The sequence below is a fragment of the Mobula birostris genome, chromosome 6 (genome assembly GCF_030028105.1).
Source record: "Mobula birostris isolate sMobBir1 chromosome 6, sMobBir1.hap1, whole genome shotgun sequence".
NCBI lineage: Eukaryota > Metazoa > Chordata > Chondrichthyes > Myliobatiformes > Myliobatidae > Mobula > Mobula birostris.
The window spans coordinates 68,511,605-68,531,333 of record NC_092375.1 but is presented as its reverse complement, the minus strand read 5'-3'; the positions used below and the strand labels follow the sequence as shown (position 1 = coordinate 68,531,333).

General features: G+C 40.1%; 1 protein-coding gene across 1 annotated transcript in view; it reads right to left on the bottom strand.

Moving 5' to 3' along the window:
• scaf4a (SR-related CTD-associated factor 4a) overlaps positions 1-19,729 on the bottom strand; it is a 72,966-nt gene that overhangs the window by 8,633 nt on the left and 44,604 nt on the right. The window contains exons 12-17 of the mRNA XM_072260572.1: positions 18,008-18,198; positions 17,594-17,694; positions 12,355-12,468; positions 11,746-11,902; positions 4,827-4,942; positions 3,376-3,535 (exon numbers count right to left, since the gene is read on the bottom strand). Coding sequence (XP_072116673.1) covers positions 3,376-3,535; positions 4,827-4,942; positions 11,746-11,902; positions 12,355-12,468; positions 17,594-17,694; positions 18,008-18,198 — 839 coding nt within the window. The remainder of the gene's footprint in view (positions 1-3,375; positions 3,536-4,826; positions 4,943-11,745; positions 11,903-12,354; positions 12,469-17,593; positions 17,695-18,007; positions 18,199-19,729) is intronic.

The following is a 19,729-nucleotide window of genomic DNA, read 5'->3' as shown; positions in this document are numbered from 1 at the left end:
GTGCTTTCTTAACTACCGCTGTGTTATCAGCATCATTCATACCTTTAGTCCCCTCACCAGTTACTTATATAATGTGTAAAAACTTGTGGCACTAGCAGTGATCCCTATAGCTCATTACACACTTATAATCAGGGGAACAAAAACATTTATGTTTGTCAGCTAGCCAGTCTTCTATGTAAACTAATGTTACCTCCTGCACCATGGCTTTCTCTGCCATTATCTTTGGTGCAGCACCTCACCAAGTGTCATCTGGAGATCTAGGGACCAGTTGCATTTTATCCACAGCACATACTGTTTGTCCAAAACAATTGGTCAAACATCATTTCTCTTTCACAAAATAGAATCAACTGTGCAGAATTAACAAAATTTTCTCAGTGCTCCACCTTTAATTATATCTTATAACTGCTTAGTTTCCTGTTTTCTTTCTCATTCCCCAGCTGAATATAGGCTGAATTGCTATCTTCTAATCTAATGAAGCCTACATTGACCCAAAATCTGTTTGATTATAGAAAATTAAAACAAATGCACTAATTGTATCAGCAAACATTTATTTTAAGACTCAAAAAGCAGTACATCTTAAGACTCAATAAACCCCCACAGCTTTATTTCTCACTGGAATGAGTTGACTCCACTTATTCTGTAAGATCCTTACATCAGCCATTGCCATTACTGTCTGGTTTGGTGCAACATCCTCTTAACAATACTTGAAAACTACAGCCAACTTTAAGGACAGCAAAAAGGTCATTGGCTGCAATCGATCATCATTGCAAGACTTATATGAAGCAGGTAGAAAAATCATTAGGTACATGACCCACCCACCAAACTGCCTTTTCTAAAAGCTTCCTCTTAAAGCACTATACGGCTATCAAAACAAAAACCTCACTCTGTCTTAAAAGTTTCACTCCCCTCCAAACCAGTTAATCTGATCAACCTTTCTAGTTAGATCCCCACCCCCTCTATTATCTCAGTCACTGCACTGTAAATACTTTAAACCACTTTTTATAATGCTATTTACAATGTAAATACACGCTGGTATAAATGTATGTATTTATGCACATTTTAATCCACATCTATACTTCTAACTTATTTTTGTTGCATGTAGTGCCAACACACCACAGCAATTTCCTAATACAGCCAACTCTACTTAATTGGAACACATTGGGACAAGTACATTTTGGCCCAATGAAATGATATGCCAAAGTTTCTTGGAAATAGTTAAAAAGGTATATTAAAAAAACTATAATTTAACTGAACAACAAATACAGAACAAATTAGAATATTACCACAGTACTACAAAACTGTATTCGTTTCTAACAGTCATCCATGGAAGAATTCATCCAGAGTACGTTGCCACGTATGGTGTGTCAAAGGATGGGTAGCACCCCTGGTGAAGGGGCTTGTCAAATCCATTAAGGGGTAGCTCATTCACCTTTGGTCCCCACTGGGTACTCAACTCTCACCTGTGGCTCCAAGCAGTTGTTTGCATGTTACACTGGTCACACCCCAGTAAAATGCTTTGACAGGTGGGCTAAACCAGGTGAGCGTAGGTGGTGGGCCTCATACCCTGAAGAAACAGGGATATGACTGTCCTCGCATGTGAAGCCAGCTCTGGTGGATTAGGCAGATGAGATCAGAGATCCAAATGCTATAGAAGACAGTTCTGCAAAGCTTTATGGAGAGCAAAGGGCATAAGGCACAGTAGTGGTCATGGCTATCCACTGCAACCAAGGAAGTCGCCCCTTCGTGATGACTACTCGCAGCATTAGCCCCAGACTTCCGAGGTCAAGAGTGTGAAACTGTCCCAGTGCTACAGCTTTCCCACTATAAAAACTCTGCTATGTTTCACTGTCATCACAGAACCAGACGGACAACCAACACATTGCCCTGGTGCAGATAATGGACTGCCTTCATACAATGCTTTTGACAACTGCATCCTCCAAATATGCATTTTCATTGTAACATTCAAGATGACTGTCGATAGTGAAAGCACTTCATTATCACTCTTAGCTGTTTCTGGAATATTCAAGCCTGAATGCCTGAAACCATAGTGAGCAAAACAATTCTCAATTGTCTTAATGCTTATTTGCTAATCACTGCTTTTTGAACACATGCAACTGACACTATTTAGAAACTGTACAGCAACAGTCCCCTATCCCAATTAAGCAACAAAGTATCCCAAATAAAGAATTGAAATCTTGGCTATTATCTCGATGCTCCAATTAATCAATGGACCAATTAACCAGAATCTATTGTACATGTAAGTATAAATAGTTATGTCTGTTACTGCATTTGAACTGACCGATTTCTGAAACTAATTTGCCAATTCAGTGTAGCTAGCTCTACCTTCATATCCTCAAATACCAGTCTTCAATCTAGTCTTCTCTCCAACAATATATAATACATGGTGCCCCTTGTCCACTCAGTTCCACCCACCTAATACCCACACATTTCACCCACTGGCTCTCCCTCACCTGGTGTTGGTTTCACCTGTTACTAGTGGCTCCTAATTGGTTCTATTATCACTTTTCTTCCTTATCAGATTGCAGCACTGGAGCCTTTGTGTTCCTGATTATCTCCCTCCAGCTTCACCCTCCTCAACAGCCAACCAACTCCATCTTCTGTTTATTTTGTTCTGCCTCTATCCACCCTGTCTCCCTAATCAATCCCTTCCCTTCCCCTACCTGTCTTGATCACATGTCACCTTTCATCACCATCTCTCTGTCCTCAGTCCATCAATCACCTCTGGTCAGTAGTACACTACTTCCCCTCTCCTCTTTTTACTGCTGCTCTCCCCCTCAGTCCTGATGTAGAACTCCTTTCCCTCCACTTCAGATGCTGTTCGGTCCTCTGGGTCCATCCAGATTATTTGTTGCTCCATCAATTGTTCTTGCCTTGAGCACCTTAACCACTAGCCATTAATTCATCCCATTGCACAGTACCAGTTCTGGTATCACCTGCTTCCTGTTGGCCACACATGCCATTCTCATTAACTACCCTAAAATTACTAATTCCTCATATAGTCTTCTTTTGTCAATCTGATTTTTACAGTTTATATGTTGATAGGATATTCTCCAGGATAATTGCTACATCTTTCTGATAAACTTACATGATTTCATCCCTTATATGCTTATTTAAAAACTGTGTCTTTGATTTTTTGAAGAACAAAAAGAAAAGGAACACTAAGTGAACCTTTCACTTCCCAATGATGTTCAAGTCAAAAGAAATTACCTAAAAAGATAAAGGATGGTACCATACAAGATCAAAGGTAACATTTAGTCTTAATTACTTCACTTTGAAGGACCAAACTTGAGGCTGACAACGTATTATCTTGTTCAATGTCCTAGCTACTGCTCAAGATTTAGTGAAGTGACGTACCAGGTGGTGGCTGGACTGGATTGAAACCAGGACGCATAAATGGAGGTGGTGGTGGCGGGGGTGGTGGTGGTACTCCTGGATTGAACGTAGGTGGTGGAATTGTTGAAAAATTTGGAGGCTGCAATCTATTAACAGCTGGAATCGGCTGAACTCCAGGCATCTGCAATAACACATTTTTACAGTAAAATTCTGTAATATTTTTAATGCACCTCATACAAATATATAGATCAATATGGTTTATACTTAAAAACATTTATCCATTTCTTTTCAACAAATACTCCCCCCTCTCCCCAGAGCGACTATACAAATAACAACATTGAAAATGAAAGCTAAGTGCGGTATAAAAACCAGTGCAATTCAGACTGACTGGATAGCTATTTTTCTTGACTGACTAGGATTTCAATTGCTGCTTAATGCTAATATTGATATAATCTCCCTCTTTGCTCCTAATCCTAAGGACTGCTAATCATGAGGAAAAAAAATGTAATTTGAGGATGAGTACTCAAAAGACAATTGGATTGCACAGTAGAATTGTGACAACTCAGCAGTCAATTGTTCGTAGTCCTGATTAACTGACACATGGCTTACTCACCAACTCAGAGTGTGAGCTGGGATCCAATGTGTGTGCAGAAGAGCTTGGGTCGGGGTCCAGAATACTAGAGATTATGAACATGGACCAGTGTGCAATCAAGACTGGGATCTGAATTCCTTGTCATTTCCTGCTGCCTTTTGGCTCAATGTGCTGAATGGCAAATCTATTATGCTACTACGGAACATTTAAAAAGCTAAACAAAAACATACAACAGCATTATTAGGAGTAAAAATTCAATAGTGTGAAAATATTGCTTTACTGCCACCAAAATTCCAGGGTGCCAGATTATCACAGTTCTAATGTTGCAGAAATTTGTAACTCAAAACATTCTTAACTTACGTGATACCATTTTAATGAGTGGAAGTGGGCTGAAAGGCAGTGATTCAGTGCCATGCAGCTGAAGGAAAGGCACACCAACAGCATCAAAAGATTGAGTATTGCATAATATGTTGAACTCTCTCCTGGAATTGTCTATTCTTTAAGGGTAGATTTATATTTTGCAAAAGCATTAAATAGATGACAAATCAATGCTTAGGATGGCAAGGATCAACACAGAAATGTAATCAGCCACCATCTCACACTAGTGAAGGGATATAGAGTATCTCTACTAAACACTTAAGATTTGAAGAAAGTGTACAGCAATCAGCCATATGTTGTGAACACAATTGCACACTTATTTCATTTCAGAAAGACGACAAACAAATTAGGTGTCTCTGGTGTTATCCTCAGCAAATATTTAAATATTCACAAGTTGCCTTGCAACTATGGCAATGGAATCAGAATTCCTTTATCCCGCCCATGGAAAGATTGCACTCAACTAAATATAAATAACTTGGAAAATATCACAGTTCATTCTTACCTGTGTAGGCATGGGCAGGGAGGTTTGGGGCATTTCTTCTGATTGTGTTACAGCTGTGCTGCCATTTTCAGAAGTATCAGCGACAGCTGGTGGTGCCTTTGTAATATTCTTCCATTCTAATACAAACACAAATCAGAATCAAACATGACAGTTAATTTGTACAGTCCTGTGCAAAACTCCTAGGCACATGTAAAAAAAAAAACCTGTAAAGCAAAGATGTTTTCAAAAATAATGAATGGAAAAGTTAAAATATCAAAAAAACTATAAAGAACAGTAAACGAGAAAACTAAATCAAACCAGTATTTGGTGTGACAACACCACTCTTTGCCTTTAAGACTGCATCAATTTTATTAGATGCAGCAGTCAAGCAGTTTTATAAGAAAATCAGCGCTAGGTTGTTCCAAGCATCTTGGACAGTTTGCCACATTTCTTCTACAGATTTTGGCTGTCTCACTTGTTTCTGTCTGTCCAGGTAATCCCAAACAGCCTTGATGATGTTGATATCAGGGTTCTGTGGAGGCCATACCATTTGTCGCAGAACTCCTTGTTCTTCTTGTCACTTGAGATAGTTCTTTATGTCCTCGGCCGTGTGTTTGGAGTCATTGCCCTGCTGTAGGATGAAATTGGGACCATTCAGATGCCTCCCTGATGGAACTGCATAATTAATGAGAATCTGCTTGTATTTCTCAGTATTGATGATTCCTTTAATCCTGACCAGATCACCAACTCCATCTGCAGAAATACAGCCCCAAACCTATAGGAAACCTCCACTGCACCTCACTGTTAGCTGCAAACACTCATCTCTATAGCGCTCTCCAGCCCTTCTATTAACAAACTGCCTCCTGATTGAGCCAAAAAAATTCAAATTTTGACTTGTCAGTGCAGAGCACTTGCTGCCATTGTTCAGCACCCCAGTCCTTGTGATTTTGTGTGCGAGTCTCTTGGCTTTGTTTCCACTTCAGAGGAATGGCTTTTTGGCAGCAACTCTTCCATGAAAACTACTTATGACAAGATTTCTCTGGACTGTAGAGGGGTGTACTTGGGTTCCAGTGGTTTCTGTGAATTCAGAGCCGACAGCAGTTTTTGACATCTTCCAATTCAGAAGTGATGTCAGTTTGACGTATCTCTTGCCTGCTGCACCCAGTTTCCATGGCCAACCACTGTGTTTCTGGTCCTCAACTTTGGCTGTTTCTCTGTGCTTCTTCAAACGAGATTGGACAGCAAATCTTGAAACTCATATCTGCTGCGAAATTTCTGCTTGGGAGAGACTTTGCTGATACAGGGTGATCACTTTGTGTCTTGTTGCTATGCTCACTCTTGCCACTGTGCAAGAATTGATAATTTGAAGGTTAAACTGTCACATCTGCCACACCCTCACCTTTTGGACTGGTTGTCCTTTGCCCAGTTTGATTCCTTCTACACCTGTTTCTGTTGATCAGTTTAGCTCATTCAACTCATTTTGTCATTGACCATTAGTACCTGGTTATTATGCACTGAGCTATATACCTATAAAGCCATCAAGTTTTTACTTGAAAAGCGGTCCTTTACTTAATATGTTACTTTCTTTAACAAGATACAAAAAATAGCTAACTTTTTTTGATAAATGAATGTTCAGAAATCTAAAATTTGCTTTTTTCTACTGACACACTAATGCAGAAGACAAAAAACATCTAAATCTAAATTTATATTAAAAATCTAAGGTGCCGAAGATTTTGGCACAGTACAGTAGGTGACTGAACAGAAAGTGGAATCCTTTACATTTTTTTTTATGGGTTGATCATCATCACAGCTTGTCATACCAGACAGCCAGCCACTCTAGTGTTGATTGGTTGATGTTGAGCAGGTCAGTGTCAGCTAAATCAGGTGAGAGTGGGCAGTTCAATGTTCTGCACCCTTTCGCCACACTCACAGGATTCGCTGGTCTTTAAACCCCACCACCATATTGTCTCCCGTCCTACAATCTCCCGCTCTCGCTCTGTTGAGAGTGCACCACTTCCGTCTGTCGAGCAGTGCCCCATCTGGCAACATTTCTGTGGGGTCTTGCACTGTATTGTTTGGTGGGGTTCTGGCTTCTGTTTGTTGCCAGAGGTCAATCCTGTATGTTTGGGGGGATGTTCCATGCAGTAGTTCCTCCACTGTAGCAAAGCTTTTCCTCGATTTTAGTCATAGTCATACTTTATTGATCCCGAGGGAAATTGGTTTTCGTTACAGTTGCACCATAAATAATTAAATAGTAATATGTAAATCATGCCAGGAAATAAGTCCAGGACCAGCCTATTGGCTCAGGGTGTCTGACCCTCCAAGGGAGGAGTTGTAAAGTTTGATGGCCACAGGCAGGAATGACTTCCTATGACGCTCAGTGTTGCATCTTGGTGGAATGAGCCTCTGGCTGAATGTACTCCTGTGCCCAACCAGTACATTATGTAGTGGATGGGAGACATTGTCCAAGATGGCATGCAACTTGGACAGCATCCTCTTTTCAGACTCCACCGTCAGAGAGTCCAGTTCCATCCCCACAACATCACTGGCCTTACGAATGAGTTTGTTGATTCTGTTGGTGTCTGCTACCCTCAGCCTGCTGCCCCAGCACACAACAGCAAACATGATCGCACTGGCCACCACAGACTCGTAGAACATCCTCAGCATCGTCCGACAGATGTTAAAGGACCTCAGTCTTCTCAGGAAATAGAGACAGCTCTGACCCTTCTTGTAGACAGCCTCAGCGTTCTTTGACCAGTCCAGTTTATTGTCAATTCGTATCCCCAGGTATTTGTAATCCTCCACCATGTCCACACTGACCCCCTGGATAGAAACAGGGGTCACCGGTGCCTTAGCCCTCCTCAGGTCTACCACCAGTTCCTTAGTCTTTTTCACATTAAGCTGCAGATAATTTTGCTCACACCATGTGACAAAGTTTCCTACCGTAGCACTGTACTCAGCCTCATCTCCCTTGCTGATGCATCCAACTATGGCAGTCATCAGAAAACTTCTGAAGATGACAAGACTCTATGCAGTAGTTAGGCGGTTGGAAACTGGCACATGATGATGTAGTGGGAGCTGTGGATCCAAGTTCTGTTTACCTTTTTCAATTTTTGTTGTACTGTCTCTTCGGATCTCTGGGGGAACAATGCCTGCAAGTCTGTAAATGATGTTAGTGGGTGTGGGGCGCAGTGTGCCCGTGATTATTCGGCAGGCTTCGTTAAGCAACGGGTCTATTTTCTTCACATGGGCTGATCTGCCCCACACAGGTACACAGTATTCTGCAGGTGCATAGCAGAGTGCTAGGGCAGTTGATCCAAGTGTGTGAGCTCCCCATTTCGTGCCTGCTAATTTTTTCAAGGGAATTGCGAGAGCCAATCTTCCCTGGGAGTTTTTGGATGTGGGTGGCAAATGAGAGTGTCCTATCCAGTGTCACGTCCAGGTAAACTGGAGTCGGATGGGTTGAAGAGACCATGGTACAGCATATGTTGTGTCCACAGGCACATACCTCCTATAGGTTAATCACTACAAAATCTCACCTGTCAAATATACTTGTCACCAAGGCTGTAGAGCTGCAGAAAGAATGGATACTTTATACTTTATTATCGCCAAACAATTGATACTAGAGCATACAATCATCACAGTGGTATTTGATTCTGCTCTCGTGCTCCCTGGAGTACAAATCGGTAGTAAATATTAAACATTTAAATTATAAATTATAAATAGGAAAAGGTAAAGTAAGGAAGTGCAAAAAAACCGAGAGGCAGGTCTGGATATTTGGAGGGTACAGCCCAGATCCGGGTCAGGATCCGTTCAGCAATCTTACCACAGTTGGAAAGAAGCTGTTCCCAAATCTCGTCGTACGAGTCTTCAAGCTCCTGAGCCTTTTCCCGGAGGGAAGAGGAACAAAAAGTGTGTTGGCTGGGTGGGTCGTGTCCTTGATTATTCTGGCAGCACTGCTCCGACAGCGTGCAGTGTAAAGTGAGTCCAAGGACGGAAGATTGGTTTGTGTGATATGCTGGGCTGTGTTCATGATCTTCTGCAGTTTCTTCCGGTCTTGGACAGGACAACTTCCATACCAGGTTGTGATGCACCCCTGAAGAATGCTTTCTACGGTGCATCTATAAAAATTAGTGACGGTTTCAGGGGACCGGCCAAATTTTCTTAGCTTCCCCAGGAAGTAAAGGCGCTGGTGGGCCTTCTTGGCAGTGGACTCTGCTTGGTTGGACCAAGTCAGGTCACTTGTGATATTGACCCTGAGGAACTTAAAGCTTTTGACCTGTTCCACTTGCACATCACTGATGTAAATGGGGTTGTGCGGTCCACTACTCCTTCTGAAGTCAACAACCAATTCCTTCGTCTTGCTGACATTGAGGGATAGGTTATTGTCTTCGCACCATGCCACCAGGTTCTTAATTTCCTCTCTGTACTCAAACTCATCATTACCAGAGATACGCCCTATAATTGTGGTGTCATCAGCAAACTTATATATTGAGTTTGATGGAAACTTGGCTACACAATCATGGGTGTACAGTGAGTACAGCGAGTACAGCAGGGGGCTGAGTACACAGCCTTGTGGGGCACCGGTGCTCAGAGTGATTGTAGAGGAGAGCTTGTCTCCTATTTTTACAGCCTGGGTCCTGTCTGTGAGGAAGTTGAAGATCCAGCTGCAGATCTGAGTGCTAAGGCCCAGGTTCCGGAGCTTAGGAATCAGTTTATTTGGAATGATGGTATTAAAGGCAGAGCTGTATTCAATGAAAAGGAGCCTTACATATGTGTCTTTATTCTCCAGGTGTTCTGAGGAATGTAGGGCCACAGAGATAGCATCTGCCATTGATCTGTTGCTCTGGTAGGTGAATTGCATACCTTTCAACAATTTAAAGATTAAAGTTGGGAACTTCAATAGGTTCCACCTTACATTATTTTGGCTTTCCAAATTAACAACTGATCAAAACACTGGTTTGGTCATGCTCGGTACACTGAGTGTAGTTTTAGTTGCCCTGCTAAAGGAGAGAATGCAGAGGATTCACCAGGATGTTGACTGGATTGAAGGACTTTAGTTATGGTGACTGATTAGACAGGCTGGGTTTGTTTTCCCTGAAGTGAAAGAGATTGAGGGGAGATTTGATAGAAGTATACAAGATTGAGAAGCATTGCTAAGGTAGATAGCCAGAAGCTGTCAGAGTAGGCTACTAAAACAAGGCAGTATGGGTGGTGGGAGGAAAGGGAAAGCTTTTGTATTTGCACAGAACATGGCTGACATCTAGAACATTCTACCAGATGTGATGATAAAAATCAGTATCATTCAGTTTAAGAGGCACTTACGAAAGCCACAGAAAAATACAGTTCTCCCGACACAGGCAAGTTGCATTTGCAGAGCTAAGAAAATAAAACTCGAATGGATATGAAGGGTTCATTTCTGCGCTGTGATTTGAGGTGAAGCAGGAGGTCTACTCCTGAATTCAAATTCTCTTGTAATTAAGGTGAAGATACCATTTGTCTTCCCAATTTCCTGCTGGTCCTCCACATTAACTACAGGCGATTCATTTATCAGGAAATTTGTGCCCCTCCCCCCAAACTTATCCTTCAGGCACTCTACAACCTTAGTCTTCCCATTTTTCCAAGTGAAATAAATGACTCTACATTTTACCTATTATATTCTGTCTGCTGCATCTTCACCCACTGACTTCTCTTCTTTTTCCCCATGAAACCTCAATATATTCTACCTCTAACCCACATGGCAGGCAAGCTTTCCATCAGCAGCAAATCTGTATATACTATGCTTCATATTTTTATCCAAATCATTGATAAGAGGTTGTGGACATCTGGTACCCTAAACCAACCAGTGAAGTACCCTTGGGTCAAGGCCTTCCACTCCAAAATAAACCTACCCTGGTACTTTTTTCTGCTCTATGAACAAATCTTCAATCCAGTACTGCCACAGCAATGCACTCTCATTTTGCTTAATAATCTCATGTCAGTAATAATGCCAAAGGTCTTCTGGAAAATCAAAGCGCACATCACTGCTTTCTCCCCTTATTTACCTGCTGGTGATCTTCCTTCCATAAACTCATGTGAATCCTGTCTAATTCTGTTCTTATTTCCATCTGCTTTGACACCAACTGCTCAATAATATTCCAGACTTGAGTCACTCCACAAGCCAGTCCAACGAATTGATGTTGACATAAGAGATTGCAGATGATGGAATACAGAGCAACAAAGTGAAGAACTCAATGGGTCAAACAGTATGTGGGGGGGAAAAAAAATTATACAGGGCTTCGACCAGAAATGCTGACAATTTCTTTCCTTCTACAGGTGCTGTATGACCCGCTGAGTTCTTCAGCACATTGTCTGTAACTATTTGCTGTTTCCCATTTCTTCTTCTCCTTAACTAGTGAGGCTACATCAAGTACACTGCCATTTCTTGGAACCATCCTCAAACCTAATGAAATTTGGAAATGACAATTTCTGCATTCATAATTTCAATGATTCAAAGTACATTTATTATTAAAGTACGTATGCTGTATACAATTCTGAGATTTGTCTTCCCACAAAGACAGCCACCAAATAAAGAAAAACCATCGAACCCGCTCAAAGAAAGACATTAATCCCTCAACACACAAAAAAGAACAAATTGCACAAAACAGCAAAAAAAAAGCACAAAAACTCAGAGCATAAAATACTAAACCACAAACCATCGAAACATATACAGTTCAGTTCAATCTAGCCCTATCGTTCATTAACTTTAGGTCACAGAGCCTAAAGTCCATCAAAATCACAACAAAAGGGAGTGATCAGAAACAGCACCGCCATATTCTTCAAAAGATGTAAACAATCAGGCCAGAAAAATTTACCCTCCTACAGTATATTGAAATAAAGTATTTAATTTTATTGAAAACACATTCTTTCAAAGAAAATATTCAGAGTTGATGACAATTACCTGGGCAAAGCGTTTCACTGTCCAACATTCCTCCTTCACACAAACGCTCCAGTTCTTCCGGTTTGACTTTATCCCAAGGGATATATGAAACCCCAAGCTCTACATCCCAAAACTGCTTGTATTCTGCTTTCATTCCTTTGTTTAAGGCCCAGGCAATCTGGGGGAAAAATGTAAATATTGTTTACATCGTTTTGTTTTGCTCAAAATCTAATATTGGTCCAGTAATGAAATGTTAAGAGGTCTGCTCCCTCAAAATAGAGCACTGTTATGAGTATTTCTATTGCAGACGTTCCAGAAATCACTTCAGAAACATAACTGAAGTAAGGTCATTACATTTCTGAGGAATTATAATTAATTCTGCCATTTACTAAACAAATTCTTAAAAATATCCTTGCTTGAATGGAAAACTGAAAATTCATCCTAATTCTACCAAACTGATGGACATTCTATGCCACAGCAGAATTAACAGAGAGGTATATCAACAATGGATACCTTCCATAAATGCTGTGCAGAACAAAATCAAATCATTTGGTCAGCAAAGGATACACTTGACAGAACTGAGCCCCAGTTTAGTAAACCATATACTTCCAACATCTGCACAATGCATACCTTTATAGGCTTTTGATTAACTTTGAATGTTCCTCTGCTAAGTTTCTGTAAGGCTCGATATGCATCTTGTCTATGAACCATCACAATGTAAGCGCAGCCCCTTGGAGGAATCATCTATAATAGAACAAAAGGTAAATTAAGAACGAACTAACCTGTAATAGAGCCAGAAAGAATAGACAACCAAGTTACAAACAAACATTCTGATGAATACTTATTAAACAAAACACTAACTTTCATCTTCTCTCCACAAATGCTACTGGATCTGCTTATCCATAGAATTCTGCTTTTATAACTAATCACTACCAGGTTTTAATTTGCTCTTGACTATAAATACAACTGTTTGTAATCCTGTCATAAAGACACTGCCATTGCCACCACACGTTGCTGAGCTGTTAAAACAAGTTGCAAAGTTATCATGCTTTCTATCTTCACACTGACTTGCCATATCCAAGAAGAGCACTTATATCAGAACAAAATTATTTGCAAAATTACTTCAAATGTTACATCATATTTTGGTATTCATTTATTTGTAGAAGTTGAATGCAAGTTGAAAATACATAACATGTTAATTAAATTTTAAGGAGACTGGACAAGGAAGCATTCTTGTAGATAAGCAGACTATTCAGTCCATCACACCTCTCATCTTTCTGTAGGAGCTAACTAATCCCCCACCTCTGCACTTCCCACATACCTCTTCCATCATTTATTTGATTCCCCTTTGCTAGATCTGCTTTTGTTTTTCAGTCGTTTAGTCAAGTCCGACCCTTCGTCACCTCATGGACCATTGGGTCCTTAAGGTTTTCACGGCAAGATATGGAAGTAGATTGCCGGGCCTTTCTTCCGCACAGATACTGCTGCTGCCCAGGTTCGGACCCAGCTGGGATTGAATTCAGGATCATCTGCCTTGAAGTTCAGTGCTGATGTCTTAACAGCACAAGTCGGCCCCAAATTGCCTTCCGCACCACTAAATTGTAAACCACTAAAAGTTCACTTACTCTTGGGTTCTTCCCTGAATTACCTTAACACCTCTGTTCTATGGTTGCTAATCCTTCTACCACTGGAAAGAACTACTTTGACTATGAAATTCCCTCCCCCCGCCCCATTTGAACAATTCCAATAAACTTCCATTCTAAAGAGAAAATCTTCCCCTTCTAGACCAGAAGTACAAACCTCATTTCCAGAAAGTTGGGATATTTTCCAAAATGCAATAAAAACAAAAATATGTGACATGTTAATTCACGTGAACCTTTATTTAACTGACAAAAGTACAAAGAAAAGATTTTCAATAGTTCTACTGACCAACTTAATTGTATTTTGTAAACATATAGAAATTTAGAATTTGATGGCTGCAACAAACTCAACAAAAGTTGGGACAGAGGCATGTTTACCATTGTGTTACATCACCTTTCCTTTTACTAACACTTTTTAATCGTTTACTGAGGATACTAATTGTAGTAGATTTGCAATTGGAAATTTTGTCCATTCTTGCTTGATATAAGACTTCAGCTGCTCAACAGTCTGCGGTCTCCGTTGTCTGATTCTCCTCTTCATGATGCGCCATACATTTTCAATAGGAGATAGATCTGGACTGGCAGCAGGCCAGTCAAGCACATGCACTCTGTGTCTACAAAGCCATGCCGTTGTAGCCCGTGCAGAATGTGGTCTGGCATTGTCCTGCTGAAATAAGCATGGACGTCCCGGGAAGAGATGTCGCCTTGATGGCAACATATGTCTCTCTAAAATCCAAATATACGCCTCAGAATCAATGGTACCTTCACATACATGCAACTCACCCATGCTGTGGGCACTAATGCACCCCCATACCATCACAGATGCTGGCTTTTACACCTTTCACTGATAACAATCTGGAAGGTCGTTTTTATCTTTGGCACGGAGAACTCGACGCCTGTTTTTTTCCAAAAACTAGCTGAAATGTGGACTCATCTGACCACAGCACACAGTTCCAGTCTTTTGGTCCATCTGAGATGAGCTCGGGCCCAGAGAACTCGCCGGCGTTTCTGTATAGAGTTAATGTATGGCTTCCTCCTTGCGTAATACAGTTTTAAGTTGCATTTCTGGATGCAGCAACAGACTGTGTTGAATGACAATGGTTTTCCGAAGTACTGCCGAGCCCAGGTGGCTATAATTGTCACAGTAGCATGACTTTTCTGTGCACTTTTCAATCTTAACTCTATCCCAACTTTTGTTGAGTGTGCTGCAGCCATCAAATTCTAAATTTGTGTATGTTTACAAAATACAATTAAGTTGGTCAGTAGAACTATTGAAAATCTTTTCTTTGTACTTTTGTTAGTTAAATAAAGGTTCATGTGAATTAACATATCACAGATTTTTGTTTTTATTGCATTTTGGAAAATATCCCAACTTTTCTGGAAATGGGGTTTGTAAGTTAAATTTTGACTCATTAGTGCTATTTTTGTAAATCTCCTCTGCCACCTCACTATCTACAGTTGCAAGAAAAAAACTTTACGAACCCTTTGCAATTACCTGTTTCTCTGCATTAATAACTCATAAAATGTGGTCTGAACTTCATCTAGGTCACAATAATAGACAAAAACAATCTGCCTGAATGAACAACACACAAAAAATTGTACTCTCACCAATTCTGAGTACATCATTTTAACAATCTCAGTCTAGGTTCAAAAAAGTATGTGAACCTCTAGGATAATGCCTCCTACAAAAGCTATTTGGAGTCAGGTGTTCCAATCATTGAGATGTAGATGTGTGGGTTGTAGAGGTGCCCTATAAAAAAGACACTCATAGTCAGGTCTGACAGAGCCTGCTTTCCTCAAAACAGATCTGTTTATGTGCACCATGCCTTGATCAAAACAACAAGAATCGTAGAGATGCATGAAACTGCAAAAGGTTACAAAAGCATTTCTCAAAGACCTGACTGTTCATCATTAAGAAAAATTGTCTACAGATGGAGGAAATTCAGTACTGTTGCAACTCTTCCTAAGAATGGGAGTCCCACAAAGATCACACCAAGAGCAAAACGTGCATTGCTAAAGGAGGTGGGAAAGAACTCAAGGGTAACAGCAGAAAACTCAAGAATTTGCCAAAGACTCTGTTCACGTGTTTACTATCAGCAAAACACTGAATGACAATTGTGTTCGTGGAAGGACACCACGGAAGAAAGTACTGCTCTCCAAAAAATACTTTGCTGCATGTCTCAAGTCTGCAAAAGGCCATCTGGATGTCTATAATGTTTCTGGGACAATGTTCTGAGGACAGATGAGACAAAAATCAAATATTTTGGTAGAAATATACACAGCTCTATTTGGAGGGAAAAGGGCACTGCATACCTACACCAAAACCTCATCCCAACTGTGAAGAATAGTGGAAGGAGCATTATGATCTGAGGCTGCTTTGCTGCCTCAAGGGCTGGACAGCTTGGAATCATTGAGGGATCAATGAATTCAAAATTGTATCGAGACATTTTACAGGAGAATGTCAGGGTAGTGGTCCATCACCTTAAGTTTAATAGAAATTGGATGACACAAGACAATGAACATAAAAAACATATGAAATAGGAGCAGGTGTAGGCCATCTCGCCTGTCGAACCTGCTCCAACATTTAATAAGATCATGGCTGATCGGGCCATGGACTCATCTCCACCTACCTGTCTTTGCCCCATAACTCTTAATTCCCCTGCTATGCAAAAATCTATCCAACCTTGTCTTAAATATATCTACCGAGGTAGCCTCCGCTGCTTCATTGGGCAGTGAATTCAACAGATTCACCATGCTCTGGGAAAAGCTGTTCCTTCTCATCTCCCTCCTAAATCTACTCCCTCGAATTTTGCGGTTATGTCCCCTAGTTCTAGTCTCACCTACCAGTGGAAACAACTTTCCTGCCCCATCCTATCTATCCCTTTCATAATTTTATATGTTTCTATAAGATCTTCTCTCATTCTTCTGAATTCCAGTGAGTACGGTCCCAGGCGACTCAATCTCTCGTCATAGTCTAACCCCCTCTTCTCTGGAATCAACCTGGTGAACCTCCTCTGCACCACCTCCAAATCCAGTATAGCCTTTCTCAAGTAAGGAGACCACACAGTACTCCAGGTGCAGCCTCACAAGTACCCTGTTTAGTTGCAGCAAAAGCTCCCTGCTCGTAAATTCAATCCCTCTAGCAATGAAGGCCAACATTCTTCTTGTCTTCTTGATAGTCTCCTGCAACTGCAAACCAACCTTTTGCGATTCAAAATGATCCGAAACACAAGATTTAATCAACAACAGAATGGTTTAAAAAGAAGAAAAAAAATTGCATTTTGGAATGGCCAAGTCAGAGCAGACTAACTCAATTGAGATGCTGTGGCATGACCTGAAGAGGGTTGATTTGTGCACGGTATCCCAGAAATATTGATGACCTGAAACAGCTTTGTATGAAATGAGCTACAGGAAACGTTTGGTGGAGGTTATTGCTGCTAAAGGAGGTTCTACCAGTTATTAAATACAAGGGTTCACATACTTCTAGCCAGAACTGTGAATGATTAAACAATGTGTTCAATAAAGATATGAAAAGTAGTTGTATGTGTGTTATTAGTTTAGGCAGACTTAGACATAGATCAGACCACATTTTATGAGTAATTAATGCAGAAAACCTTGTAATTGCAAAGAGTTCACAAACTTTTTCTTGCAACTGTACAGAATTAATTCTGGTCCAAACTGGCACTTGTATAAAGTAGACCACAAATCGTGAATAGAACTGTCATGTATGAGCAGAGGTAGCTTCAGATTGGAATGTTATACCTTACATCTTGCTAAGCAACCCTAACCAGCAAATATGTAACAAACATACAGTAATTAATTTTATACAATGGCACAAAAAGTAATTTTGCTCTACAAATCTTAAAATTAGTTTTCCCCAACCTTAAATCTACTAATTTAATTTCTGAATGAAGGATGGATCAGATCCCAGCAACACTCAACTATGAATTTTACTCTCAAAAATTACCTTACATGCACAGCAAAAAACTTTTTTTTTTTTTTAACTAAAACAGGCAAGTCAAAACCAGCTTAGATCTTACAATAGCAATATAGTCATGACCCAGCAACAATCAGAGGATGCAAGTAGGTGGTAAAAACATTAGCTGGTTTATTCCTGTTTTCCTTGGCCAAGGCAAGAATCTAGCTCCATACAATGAAAAATAGATAATTTATACATTGGTACTTAATCCAAGGCAACAAATGAATTTTCATTGATAAAATATACTTACATTCAAAGATTCTATCTGGCCAAACTCTTCCAAAAGATTTGCAACATCCTGCTGTGTTGCTCTTTTATCCAGTTGTCCTATCCAGAGAGTTGTGCTACAAACTGGATTCAAGATGAAAAGCGTAAATACAGGAATATTTTTGCCTTAACAATATGAAATGTTTAAATAACAAATGTAATTTGAATGTACAAATGTGATTTGAATGTACAAAACAGAAATAGCCCTTGTGTTTAGAAAAAATTCACTTGCAAAAACTGATGATCTTAGCTAAATATTATGAGCATTTTTTTTAAGATTAGTTGCAGAAGAATTATATTCATAAACTACATTAGTGGCAGAATGTTCCTTTAAAATATAATCCAATGTGTCTTTGGTGGAAACAAGAGGATTTTTTACTAGACTCATTTTACCCACCGCTGACAATTTTAGACTTTACTGGAGGAAGCCCTTTTTGCCGCCGTTCTCGCTCCTTTTCTCGTTCACGTCTTTCTTGACTTCGGGATCGAGGAGAGTGCCTTCGCCTTTCTCTAGATCGTGATCGAGAACGTTTATGTCTTGATCTTCGGGACCTCGAACCTGACCGAGAACGTCTCCTCTTCGGAGATCTGCGAAAAATAAAAGAAATAAATGCTTTATATTCCACATCAGGTCTTATAAATCCATCTATACTTTAACAACCAGTCTTCTGAACAAATACAAATCCTTCCAATTTCGACAAAATATCTAAAACTGAATAACAATGCTAATAATTAAAGACAGCACTGTTCTCAATACTCACATTCTGAACTGTAAGAATATCTTTCACATCAGCTAGGTTGCCTATTAACAATTATGAACAGATAACAAGATCTCAATTAAAACCTGGTTCTAGAAATGAACGGAATTTGTGAAGTTGATTAATGCACCTACTCTGCTGCAATCTGTCAGGAAGTTCAGCTTTTAAAGTTATTAATTTATAAATTTGCATTTCAAACTTCCAAAGCATGTCTATGTATTCTGAATTTTTCCTGACAGTTCTACCATAAGGGTGAACAGTGAACCGCAAAAATGATGGCCATTTAGCAATCATTTGAGTACAGGAACATAATGGACTGTCAAATTTATTGTCTATGAGAGAATAAGCATTTAGTAGCCAACAATCTAAATTTATCAAGACATAATAAATAAACCTATGTAGATTGACAAGTATCTTAACTGACACAGAAGTTCCTAATTTACCACCATTTCTGCTCCTACATTATGTTTCACCAATCTCCATTCGATGATCATGGATACAATTTTTGAAAACTTGGAAAATTAGGTGTGAAATTAATTTTCATTTTCTTGCATTTCATTTGTGAGGACAAGGAACATTTAAATTGGTTGCAGGTTGGCTGTGGTAGGGTTTGCATGGCATTATTTTGCACAAGTTGAAACCTAACATTTGGATCCTTGACTTCCTCATTGAGAGACCACATCAGTGCAGAGGGGAAATAACAGTTCCTTTCCATTGACAATCAGACACAGGGGCACCTCAAGGATGCACACTTAGTCCACTGCCCCATTCTCTCTATGCTCATGACTGTTTGGCAAGGTAAATTTGCAGATAATAACTATTGTTGGCTGAATCTCACATGGTGACGAGGAGGCACACAGGAGTGAGATAAATTGGCTAGTTGAATGGTATCACAACATCAATAAGAGCAAGGAATTGATTGTGGACTATAGGAAAGGGAAGTTGGCACACCAGTCCTCTTCAAGGGGTTAGCAGTGGAAAGGGTGAGAGCTTCAAGCTCCTGGGCATCAACATCTCAGAGGATCCATTCCCTGGCCCAACATATTGAAACAAACAGAAAGAAGATACACCAGCAGCTATACTTCATTAGGAGTTTGAAAATATTTGGCATATTACTAAAGACTAGCAAATTTCTCCAAATGTACCACAGACAGCATTTTAACTGGTTGCATCACCACATAGTATGAGGGTCCAAAGGACTGAAAAAAGCTGAAGAGGGTTGTAGTCTCAAGACATCTCCATCATGGGCACAAGCCTTCCCACCATTGAGAACATTTTCAAAATCCAGTAAGAGGGTAGCGCCCTCAGATACAGCAGCCTCTCTGGGACCAAAGCTGTTTTTGTCCTTTTTAAAAATGTCT